Genomic DNA, 13513 nt, shown 5'->3' on the forward strand with positions numbered 1-13513 from the left:
ATATTCAATGTCAAGTTAATATTCCTCATAATTAAGAACTATTTCTGATTGTTTTATTTATATTAATTTTTTAGAGAAACATATTACTAGAAACAAATATAGCTGTCCAAAGCTTTCCTATAACATTCAGAAAAATTTCTTTGCAGATTTTTAAGTGATATTTGAAAATATTGATTATCTTGTATACATTAAAATTCATTTATCTCCCTAAAGTACATTCATTTTCTCATGGTAAGTTACCCTTCCATCAAAATAAGATTCTTGCTTTTTTAGTTAAGTGTTATTATTCCCTTTTGAATAGTTGGATCGATTGTTATTTGTTTTACAGCAAATGTGCAAGTTATTCACAGTCCAGAAGGTATAAATTTTGCTTTTATAAGCAATTTTCATTTTATTGGATAATTTGCAGTAGGATTTGTCTTGTTTTGCTGATACTGTAAAGAGAAATAGTTTACTGTAGAGTTTTCCCCATTCTCTGAAAAAAGAGAAATCCATCAGCTAACATTTTTTCTCCAAAATAGAGAATTATTTTGTAATTAAGATTTTTGTTCAATCTCCTATAAATTAATATTCAGAAATATAACATATAACAGATACATATTAAATTTTCATATATAACATAAAAGTGTGATTATTCTTAGTTGCTCAGTTGTGTCTGACTCTTTGTGACTCATGGACTTTAGCCCACCATACCTTTTTGCTCATGGGATTCTTTAGGCAAGAATACTGGAGTGGGTAGCCATTCCCTTTTCCAGGATATACCATAAATATTATATATATATATGCATGTATATACATATATATAACACAATATATAAAATATTTTCTTTGAATATTTAAGTTTCTTATTCATTATTCTCAGTTATTTTCGTTTTTTATTAATCTATTTATTTTAAATTGAAAGATAATTATGATATTGTGTTGGTTTCTGCCATACATCAACATGGATGAATCATAACCATATATATGGCCCTCCCTCTTGAACCTCCCTCCTACCTCTCATTTTTTAACTGGTTTTGCTTCCCTCAGTAGATGTTTTATTTTATCCATTACATTAGTTTTGACATGTGTTTATATTAGAGAGCATATACATAGCAATTTTATCAGGTATCATATACACTGACTTTTAAAATAATTAGTATGTCTATTTTAACTCAGATTCTCACTTCGTTCTATGACTCCAGAGAAGTCAAACAGAAAATACTGATATTTTAAAGGTATCAATAAACAATTATTTCAGTGTGAGGAATCTTATAAAGTAATTAAAATAGTGTAATTTAACATGATTTTCTGGGTAAGAACTATTTCTACCAAAAGTAGTTTTCCACATATGGAATCTTTAAGAAGTCAGCACTCTTTACATGTAGCCATTATCATTTTGATATTTGGCAAAACTAATACAATTATGTAAAGTTTAAAAATAAAATAAAATTAGAGAAAAAATAAAAATAAAAATACTAATCCTTACTTTTAATGTTATGTCAAAGGGTGACCATTTCATATTCTATATTTTTTAAATTTTATCACAATATTGTTATGATAGATTAAAAACAAATAAATCTACTTTGAAATTTAAGTTTAGGCATTTAAATAGATGAGTGAATGGATATACATAATATATGATAGAAATGGATTATTATTTATAACATGACAAAATTATAGCCATTGCCTCTTATAATTTTATAACACATTTCCTGATTTGGGGGGAAATATTTCTGCATTGAAACATAAATCACCAATAATATTTTTTCTGCTTCATCAGGTTTCAAAATATGTACTACCAAAATTAATTATCTGGTACCTACTCAGCTCATTAGGAGCTGTCCTGGCTCATCTGTCTTGCTTCCTTCTACCTACAGTATAGTGTGATGAGTCTGTGCATTTGTGTTTTAAGTCTTACATGCATGGGTGGTTAGTTGCTTCAGTTGTGTAAGTCTTACAAGTTGAAATAATTCTTCTTAATACAGTATTGGGTCTAAAAACTTTAAAAATAAACATAACTTTCTTAGTATTTTACTTTTCATCTCTATTTTAACACAGGGGAAATGATTATTATACTTTTTAGGTTATATCCATATACAGTGACCAAAGTAGTTAATTAAGTTAGTCATAATAACAGAAATTCAGATATTATAAATGACAGAATGGTTGTTTGGCTGAATTTACCATTAGATAGAACTGACTGTCATAGAATGTCAAGGCTGGCAGTTAAAAGCCCAAGCATCTTTGTAATATACTTTTTTTTTTTCTTTTCTCGCATCTTTTAAAGAAAGTCACTTAGGCCCAGATGAAACACTTAGACATAAGAAAGGTGACAACTCCTTCCAATATAAAGAGTTCTGATGTTCAAAACATCTTCCTTATATTGAACAGACTCTGTTTCCCAACTCCTAATTCCAACCTTTGAAACAACTCAGACAAGATATGCTCCCTATTCCAGTACTTCATATATTTATGTATTTATTAATGCCATTTTTATTTATTTGACTCTTTCAAAATTATTTTTCAAACTTTAAAATTTTTATTTTGTGTAAGAGTATAGCCAATTAACAATGTTGTGATACTTTCAGGTGAATGGCAAAGGGACTCACCCATACATATACATGTATCCCTTCTCCCTCAAACCTCTCCTCCCATCCAGGCTGGCAGGTGACATTGAGCAGAGTTCTAGGTGCTATATAATAGGTTCTTTTTGGATATCCGTTTTGAATACAGCAGGGTAGAATTTCATATATTTAAATACAGCTGAATAGCCATTTTGCTCTTGGTGCAATTTCTTCCAAAGGTGTGTTTTCCAGACCCCTGATGCCACTGGATGCACAAATGTGGATACAGTAAAATTTGTCAAAATTCCTCTTAAAGTGTCATGTCCCTAGATGTGCACAGTACCCCAGGTATGTCCTGATCATCACAGAATTCAGTAGAACAAAATTCTACTGATATCTGTACTACTCCTAACTAGATTAGGTGGCCTCTGTGTTTCACTGAAGCCATGTTCTTTTGCTGATTCATACAGAGCTATTGTCCAGTTAAAATCACTAATTTCCAACTGAATTGCTTTTACTGAGGTTTTCCCATATTTACATAATTGATTTTAACCTAAAATACCACTTAAAGATTTAGTTTGTATGCATCCTCCATTTCAACATACTAAAATAGAGATGTTTTCTAAAGCTATTTCTGTCAGTCAACTTGTCAGTGAATCACCTTCTTCAGGAAAGTGGTACCAACAAAAAGCAATTAGGATATTAGACATGATTTATCTTTTAGTGTACCTGCACTCAGTCCTAATAATTCATGTACTCTGTTTTTTTCTTCCTGTTTATTTGAAAAAAATATTGCATTCTCCTGTGTTGTGATAAAATACAAATGATCAGCCCATTCTACTTCAAAGATGTATGAGAGGGAAAATGAGGGAAGAAATAGGAATTTCAGAGAGCAGTATGCATATTTACCCAGCTATTAACAGCAGTATCTTTCTCAAACACTGACCTTTCTTTACTTACATTTTTTTCTTTATGATTACCATTTATTTAGAAAGCTGAACACTTTGAATTTTTTGTCTTCATGATTATATTCTATTTATATACCACACTATTATTATGGTTCACTTGTATAGAAACTCTCCATTTAAATACTTTTAACTAACAATAATCTAATGACTTGCAGTCTTACAGCTATATTGAATTAAATAATTTTTATTATCTCAAATTCTAACCTATCACATGATTTTCTATTTTTGATGAGTACCTACCTTATAACTGACAGGAAGGTCCTGACAATCTTGAGAACATCCACTGACCTTCTTACTCAAACACTCATTTATATGGCAATTCCTCTCATCTGAGCCATCACCACAGTCATCCTTATTGTCACAAAGAGCTCCACTGGGAATGCACCTGCCATTTTTGCACATAAAAAATGAACTGTTGCATGACTGTTCTGGAAAAAGAAAATAAAACAAATGGAACATAAAGGGCATGCCATTGTTTTATACTGCAATTGCTGAAAACATTCACAAATATGATAACTTGTTAGACAAAAATTATAGTAAATATAGGTATATATAAAGTGCTTTATATTCAGTGTAATATTGTATATACAAAGAAAATCAAGGGCAAACAGTTTCATGTTCAAAACACTGCAAATATAGCTTTATATTGAAAATTAGCAATCAAAATAAGCATCAATAGCAAAATTAATGGAGTATTTCTGTCTTAATTTATATTGTGAAGAATGAGTTCAAAAGTGTAATGATAGCTTGACATTTTCCTCAAGTCATAGGTCTCTGAGAAATTGCATGTCACTGAAAATTAAGAATCTGGAATAGGTAGATATTCCTAAATTCCTTTTTTTTTTTCTGGAAATATAACATTGACATTTTAAAATCTGGGCATAAAAAGACACTTGTGGTGAATAATAGTTGTTTCAAATATAGCTATGGAAAGGAGTTCAGGTTTTGCAGCTATTCAAAACCTGATGATTTAAACATTACTCATTATAATACATGATACAAGAATGCCTATTAACATGTAAACTATGTGAGAAAAAAAAGTAATTGGGTTTATTCTAAAATTTATAACTAGGTATTCAATCTTTGGAATGGTAAAGTGAAAAATAGACCAAGTTTGGCTACATATCTATTTTCTGTTCAAATGATATGCAATTTATTTCATTTTGCCTAAGTTTGAATAATACTGACTTTATCTCAGTAAATCTCAACCTTTTTGATTAAATGTTCTATTTAAAAGGTCCATACATGGAAAGTAACCAAATAGGTCCATACATGGAAATTATCTTCACATTAAATAATGTATTAAGAAAAATGACTTTTTTAAAGCAACAGGATGATGGATGCATATCTGTGGCACAGACTCACATTTCTAAAACTAACTCCAAAACAAGGTGGATTACCAGGATGCTTCTATTGCATGGTGTCAGTAGAAGTATCACATAATTAATTGCATTTTCTCTCAGTGAATACCTCATGAACCTAAAAATGAGTCACAGTATTGCCTTAAAAAATCAATTTTGGAATAAGCATAGTATTGTACACATTCTGTACCTGCACTTTTACACTTTGGGTTTATAGGTGCCTCATCAGAATGGTCTGTACAGTCAAAATCTCCATCACACTGCCACTGAGTATTTAAGAGACATCGCCCATCAGCACAGCTAAACTCTTCTGCATTGCATTGTCGGTACCCTGCAGGCAAAGAAACATTTTATTTCACATAACAGATATTTATTAAAACTTCAATCATAATGTGCACTCAACCTAATTAACCATGTGTTACCCAGGCATCTTATGGGAGATATTTCCTTTTTCTTTATAGGGCAGTTGTAATAATTGCAAGAGATATTTGTGGTTGGAAAAATAGGATTAAAGACCAGAAAAAGAGCTGGAAACAAGGCACTCCTATTTTGTTTTGACCTAAGGGAAAAAAATATATATTGTTAACAAAATGTATATATATATATATATATATATATACACACACACATAACAAAATACATATGCAACATGGGTGTGTATATATATATATATATATACACACATATATACACATATATACACACACATAACAAAATTTATAATGAGTATATAATCTCTGTTTACTTATTGTCTATACCCTAAAGATTTTCCTTAGAATGGAAAACAAAATCAAAGCTATTAAAAATTATTTTCAAGACTAAACTTGGTTAGGTAGAATACTAGAACATATGGATGAACTGACTCTGGATTATAATGATAATTTTCAGAAGCTATAATGTCATGTTTATGTTTGGGAAGAAGCACTGAAAGTGTAAAGAAATTGTTAAAATGAGAAAATTAAAAGCCAATTCATAGAGTAATAAGCAGAAAACTATTGTAATTATCCTACATATTGATTCTTAGAGGCATTAAAAGGCTTTACTCAAATCATAGTATCAATCCATCAGTTGTTAATGTTCATATCTATGTCTGTTTATAAGTAAAACTCATTTGATTTTAAATATTATGAAGCTTCAGATTTGATTTCTTCCTGAGTTTGTAAGCAATTAAAAAAAAAGTCATTTCTTTTGCAAACTTTCTGGTAAATGTGGGCAAACATTTTACTTCTGAAGTGAGAAAATAAGATTTTTATGGCTTAAAAATAAAATTTCAACAGAAAAAAAATGATTCAATAATAATTATTTACTTAAAACGTTTATTATACTGCATGGCAAAACTAGATAGTTCTAAAAAACCCTCTGATTCTCTAGTATTTCTTTCCTCCTCCTTCACTTGCTCCTCTTCTTCATGCAATACATATGTTCAAGTGTCTTCCAGTCCAATAATAATAAAAATCTATTTATACAACTCTCAACAACAATGACCCTTCTTCCCTGCTCAATCCAGTCCCTACTCAATCTTACTTTCACTTACTTATCTCCAGTTCAACTTTCATTATTAATGTCTCATTTCTGCAACTTCTACACTCTGAAATTCCTCTTAGAGCTAATAGATTTCAAGTGATAGTTGGTAAATTTATGTGTCTCTGGCTCCTATCTGCTTCATCTTTCTGCAGTGCTTAAAGGTATTGTCTGTTCTACCTTGGAAATAGTTTTCTGACTTAATATTCATAATACACTCTCTCAGACTTCTAATTTTGCTTTTGCTATTTCCTTTCCCCCCTCTTTCTGTATGAAGTTTTCTCCTGTTATACCCTAAATTGTTAGAGAAGAAGCCCTTATTTCAACCTTCAGTCTAGGGTTTTCCCCTTTTCGTTTCTACAATGATGGGTATTCTCATTCTTTGTCGTATTTTTGAATATCATCCTTATGTTGATGGTCACTAGGTTAATATTATTTGTCCTGATCATAATCTAGAAGTAAAATTTCAAGTACTCACTGTATAGCTTCATGTGATTATCTGAGTAACACTGCATATTCAAAATGTCCAAAATTAATAATTTGATACATCCTTCTTCTCCTGCATCAGCAAAACTGCCTCCTAACTTCATTCAAAAACTCATTAATATCAATGCCATCCTCCTAGTCATCCAAGATAGAAATTGTACTTTACCCTCCATCTGTAACTGTAAATGAATTCTGACCCAATTCTCCATTTTCCATTCCATCATTTCTGCCTTAGTTCAAAATCACAGTGCTAATTATCATAACTCTTTATGGTTCCTCTCCCTCATAGCACTGTTTCATCCACTCTGCTGAAAAGGATGGTTCTAAAGTTCAAATTTAACTGTGACATTCCCCTGTTTTTAAAATGTGTGCTTGCCAAGTGAGGCAAAATAATTAAATACAAATTCTTTACCATTGTATTTGAGACTTTTTAGAATCTAAAACTTCTAACGCCAACTGACCTCACCAAAGACTAATTGCTATTCCACAACCATGTCAATTTATAGTTTTTGTAAACATATATAGGATTTACTGTGTTTGGAACTGTTTTATGTACTTTACAAATATTAATGATTTAATTCTCTTAACGGTCCTAAGAACTAAATAATGTTACTATATATATTTCTGCAGATAAAGAAATTGAAGTGCAGGGAGATAAAAGTCATTTTTCCAAGGTCACACAGTTAGTAACTGGCAGAATCAGGATTGGACCCAGGCCATTTGGCTCTAGGGTCCATATTTTTAACCACTATGTCATGTTCTGTAGCATCTAAATATGATTTCCACTGACTAACACTCCCTGTCTCTGTTCTTTACTGCCCCCAAAATTATTTTCTCATCTCTGACTTTGTGTATTGTGATTGTTATTATTCCCATATGACTATGAATGTTATTGTTCTATATTGTACTCTTGATTTTCCTGTTCATCTATAATTTTTTTTTCTAGTGAGATTTCTGTCTCATTCATTTCCATATGAACCAAGCATAATGTCTAGCTGAGAAATATATTCAATCAGATATAACTCTAGCATCAGATTTACATCTTGAGTTACGAGTTAGCTTTTAAAATATCACATTGAATCCATGACTTAATGGTGAATTGGTATAAAAACTGATATCCACTGATCTCAAGGAAGTTTATATCAAAAGCCAAGGTTATAGTTATTGGATAAGCAGGACATAGGAAGGAAACTAAATTATTGCCTTTCATAGGTATATGTGGATTTATTCCATGGATTTTCATTTTGTATTTATTCATGCATACATTTAAATATTTTACAAAAGTACTAGGTTTACATAACATTTCAATTTCACCTGGAAATTTTTAATATACTAATTTTATCACAGAAGTTATATATGTGTTCATATACACATTATAAACACATGATAATTAGATAAATATATGTGACAAGATAAATTTCAAAATAACAATATTAATTTTTAACAAATATAAACATATGCAAACAGATAAAAGAAAAATGTTAAATATGTATATTTTCTGGTAGCTATGTGAATTGTATTCTTTTTTTCTCACTAAAATATTTTATTTGGCTATAAGACTGAACTAGCCAGCCATATATTGTTTTTAAAGTACAAGATACTTCACAAAGTTCTGAAATTGAAAGATGTTTTTATAAACATTTTCCAGTATGGTTCTTGTAAGAACACTACAACCATAGGTAAAATTTTCAAATACATGTGTAATTTTGGTAGAGTTTAAAGAGGCTATATGCAGTAGGTCTATATTACCAAATTTGCATGTCCTTAGTGACATTAAGAAATGCATTTATTTGTTTTTGTTAAAGACTGGTATTCAGCCTGAGAATCTTGTCCATGAAGAGTTCATATATACTTACCACACTGCAATGACTCATCAGAACCATCTCCACAGTCATCATCGTGGTCACAAACAAATTGCTTGGGAATGCACACTTTATTATGGCACATGAAAGCATTTTCATCACATGTATTATTGGGAGCTAAGGAAGACATCAGAGAAAAATAATATAAATGAGCACTTACTTCATCTTTTCCTACATTAAGAGTTTGGGGAATGTATGTTGTCATACTCAGTACACTCAGTAATTCCTGGTCTTTTTAAAAAGGAATGTTAGCTAAACATTCAGTGTATCAGATAAATTAATAAAATATATTAGCATGCATATTTTGATATAAGTAGTATTCTAATGTATGAATATAAATATATATAATTCTAAATTTCAGTGTTAAAATGCTCAACAATTCTAGATTGACCTTGAAATTTCAGAACATTTAGCAATTTGTGAGTTTGCTGAAGGATGAATTTAAAGGTTCATATGTGATAAAGAAAAATCACTCAACTCTAACAATGTTGTTGGATATTTTTTTTTCCTCTCCTCATGGCTGCAGTAATGTTAGCAAGGTGATAAAAACCTTGCTTCTTTGTGAAAAATGGACATGAAAAGACCACCAAGTGCTAATGCTCATGATGGAAGTGAAAAGAAAATCAAAGAGGCTAAGGAAGTTACTTTTTAAGAGGAAAATAAAACTTTGGGGTGACTTCTAGAGTAGATGTTGAAATAGGTTAAGATCTATAGCGAGATGAGCCCAACCATAAGTACCACACCAAATAAGGAATATTGATCCATGAAATGGAACATTGATCCTTTTGGAATACTGATCCAAAAAAGTATTCTCTATCAAGGGCCCTAACCAGTGAGGAAAATGATTACTTAAAATGTGCAATAAAACTTGAGTGGAAGTCCAAAAGATACTGGCTTGTAGAGAGAAAATGAGCTTTAACAGTAGACGCATAGCATCATAGAGGTTTGATCATTTAACTATTTTTAGTTACCTTTCTTACACGTAAAGGGTAAACGCTAGGATCTGACTCAAGGTTTGCAGTATTTCAAATGTTAAGACTCTGATATATGATGGATGTTAACTAAGTTCATTGTGGTAACCATTTTGCAATAAGATATAAATACATTAAATCAATATGTTGCACACCTAAAATTAACACAATATGTAGGCCAATTATATTTTATGTTTTAAGTGAAAAAACAATCTTTTTAATTATGGTACACTGGAAAAAAAAAGACTTTGCAAAAAAGTGTTTAGCACCTTAAATTTTTATCCTAAGTAAAGCTATTAATATTTACCTTCTTGCTACATATGTTTCTTTATCTGCTTAATGAGGATAATAAAATTTATCTGATAAATTTCTTGTAAGAACTAGATAAGGTATATGAAGCAGATCAGCTCATTTTAGATATTCAATAGATGCTCTTACAATTCTCAATCTACACAATTATTTTTGGCAGATCTCCAAAGGCACTTTACTAAAATACTATGGAAATTCAATAATGTAAATAAAAACACCTACCAAAATAATTGAAGTATAATGGGCACTTGAAAAAATGTAGAGGCCTTCCAATCTGTCCCCTTCATGTCTTAACAGGCACTTTCCTCTACCTTCAACACTCCTCTTTCTTCTCTATGTCCTTCACAATTCAGATAATGTTATTGCTTTTCTTTGAAATCCTTCTACAAGACTTCTAGGCTTTTTTACACAATATTTATTTGTGATGATCTAGTATCTTTTGTATGTGTCATTCTGACACTTAAGGTATTATAATTATTCTTTCATATGCTTATCAACTCCCGATCCCAAATCTGGCCCAGACTACATGAAAAAAGGAAAACCTCTCTGCTTTCAAAACTCAGTAATGACTGAAAAGAGATATTAGCAGGTGAAATAAAAAGAATTATTTGAATTTAATCAAGTATAACATTTTCAACAAATGTATTTTCAAAAATGGTACAGAAGCCACATAAAAGCAGAGTTAAAAACTGCTCATTATAATCAAAGTAAAACTCATTTACTAACCACTATTGTAACTTTGAACTGTGTGACAGCTTATATAACTCAAGTGAATTATGCCAATTCTAATATATGAATTATTCTTTAAAATGCTAAGCAACAGAGACTTATTTGGCATTAATGCTTTCAGGTCACTTGAGTACAATTTGTTATATTTTAACATAATTTAGTTAATAACACCCATGTGGCCCAAAAGTGTTAATATGCCTCCCAGAGTATTAACTTGCTACAATAGCAACAGTATACAAGGACTATATGGATCCTTGAATTGATGCCTAATCCTTTATTATGTAGCCCTCAGTGGCCCCATTGACCTTTACAGACACATATCAATTTGAAGATCAAAGTGATTTATTCTACAATAGTATGAGTTCTGTGCACATTTAAGCCTGCCTCAAAGTCTTCCTTTTCCTTTTCAGCTTTAACTATACCCCATATGCATGCATCCATATATACATATTATTACATTACAGCTTCAAATACAGTTTTAAAGACCTGAAGGTAGGTCATCTGAGAGATGACCAGCAGACTTCATTTTAATAAGCAGAGTCCATAGCACTCTTCCTAATACGTTGCTCTGCTCAACATATCCCCTATGTGGTGACCTTGGGATCTGCATTTAAACATCCAGGCCCTTCATTCTCTTGATCACGCAAAGGAATTTATCTAAATTTTTACTACTGAGTAATTCCCTGAAAATTTCTTGAAGTGACCTAGAGTCAGAAACTTAGTAAATTGTCTGGCCTCCAAAGCTGTTCCTCTGATCCCCTAGCTTCATTCAGCTATATCCATACTATTTCTACCTGACCTAAGGGTTAATATCCTATCTGTAGGACTAATAGGTGTTTACTGACCTTCTGGTCAGTAGTTATTTAGGATCACAGCAGCCATTTACAGAGTATCTGTAATGGGCAATCTAAAAGCCTTCAAGGGGAGTACAGGGTCGCGGAAGATACTAAAAAGAAAGTAACAACCCCACCACACAAATATACATAGGGTGGTTACAGTATCACAGAAATGAAATGAAAAATTTTCACTCATCAAAATGATTTTAAAATGTGTAATCCCACTGTGCATGTTGGAAACACTCTGAACAGTGGTGTGAGGGGTTGCTGAACTACTATGATTGACAACATCCCACCTGATTAAATCCGATACTACCTATGAGTCCAGGGGTTGGGAAAGTGAGAGAAAGGGTGATATGGTGAGTACTACAGAAGTAAGTATCTGAGGATGCTGCAACAGCATTCTTTCATAGACAGCCCCGTGCATGTTCATACCACAGCCTGCTGTGGAGAGTTCATCACTTCCATTTGGACAGTCCCTTTCACCATCACACAGCCAGTGTCGGGGCACACAGGCACGGGAGCCCTGGCAGCTGAACATGTCAGCTGCGCAGGTGATGGTACCTGAAAACCACCAAAAAAAATGCCATTAGGATCACAGCAGGTCCACTGAAAAAAAATATATCATTTATATTTCCAAAAGATGAGAAGAGAAGAAGAAGAATGTCACTGACAAGGAAGAAACTGTAGTTTTGGGAATCACCACGTATTATCCTTCCCCTATGGATAGTTTCCACTCAGAATGCATTCCTTCTCAATGGCAGTGGTGGTTTAGTTGCTAAGTTGTGTCCAACCCATTGCTACACCATGGACTGTAGCTCACCAGGCTCCTCTGTCCATGGAATTCTCCCAGCAAGAATACTGGAATGGGATGCCATTTCCTCTTTCATGGAATCTTCCTGACCCAGGAGTCAAACCTGCTTCTCCTGGGTCTTCTGCATTGGTAGGTGGATTCTTTACCACTATGTTACCTGAGAAGACCATTCCTTCCCAATAGCAAGAATTTTATTTCTTAAAGGTATATGGTAGAAAAATAAAATAAAATAAAAGCTATATGGCAGAAAATAATAATAGTATTTTTTCCATGTAAAATGTAAAAAGCCTAAAAGTGTCATAGAATTTTCAATAAATTGAGATAAAGTTTCAGAAGGACTGAACCGATAAGGATAATAATAATAATAGCATTTTTATCACTTAATATATGCTAAGCACTTAGCATATTAACTTATTTAGTCCTCACAATCACCTACAATGGTAGAACTATTATTAGTTTCACTTCATGTAAAAGGAAACGGAGGCTCTGAGAAGCTGACAGCTTGCAGGAAGTCTCAAGTTGCATAAAGGGTCCTGTGGTGAGCTGGGAGGCCAAAACCTTTTTGATTCCTAAGCACCTTCTCTTAACCAGTAAGGTAATTATTGTTACTCCCCACCTGTGTCATTGAAAAGGATGAATGTCCGCATGTACCCTTTGTTTTACACACTTAATAAACAGAATCTATCTTTTCTTCACTCTGTTGATTCAACATCCTTTTAATTGCATGATGTTTTCAAATGTATTTTTTTTTTAATCAGTTTCCACACAAAAAAATGCTGTTTACTCTACGTTCAAAGGGCCTCAGGGGTTGGCTCTTTGCTTTTCCTTCTATGGGTATAGAATAATCAAATAAAATTAGGAAATGATTCATTCTCTTGATATTTACCTAACCCCAAGTACAGTTGTACATATTGAATGGTTTATTTGTTATGTATATAAAATATATATTGAGTGAATCAGTAACATGTCTCCCAAATCTAACTTCTCTTTAATTTCACTTTCATGTGACCAAATCGAAAAGGTTCAAAAAAATAAGTTGTAAGAATTATTTTAAAAACTACTAGTATCTCCAGGAAGAAAATATGACTGCCTAGATTGGTGAAAGACAGT

General features: G+C 31.9%; 1 protein-coding gene across 1 annotated transcript in view; it reads right to left on the minus strand.

Annotated features, from left to right (window-relative positions):
- Positions 1–13513, minus strand: part of LRP1B (LDL receptor related protein 1B) — a 1793119-nt gene that overhangs the window by 296043 nt on the left and 1483563 nt on the right. Inside the window, exons 52-55 of the mRNA XM_070360639.1 lie at positions 12025–12153; positions 8739–8861; positions 5066–5206; positions 3755–3942 (exon numbers count right to left, since the gene is read on the minus strand). Coding sequence (XP_070216740.1) covers positions 3755–3942; positions 5066–5206; positions 8739–8861; positions 12025–12153 — 581 coding nt within the window. The remainder of the gene's footprint in view (positions 1–3754; positions 3943–5065; positions 5207–8738; positions 8862–12024; positions 12154–13513) is intronic.

The sequence above is a fragment of the Bos mutus genome, chromosome 2 (genome assembly GCF_027580195.1).
Source record: "Bos mutus isolate GX-2022 chromosome 2, NWIPB_WYAK_1.1, whole genome shotgun sequence".
Lineage (NCBI taxonomy): Eukaryota > Metazoa > Chordata > Mammalia > Artiodactyla > Bovidae > Bos > Bos mutus.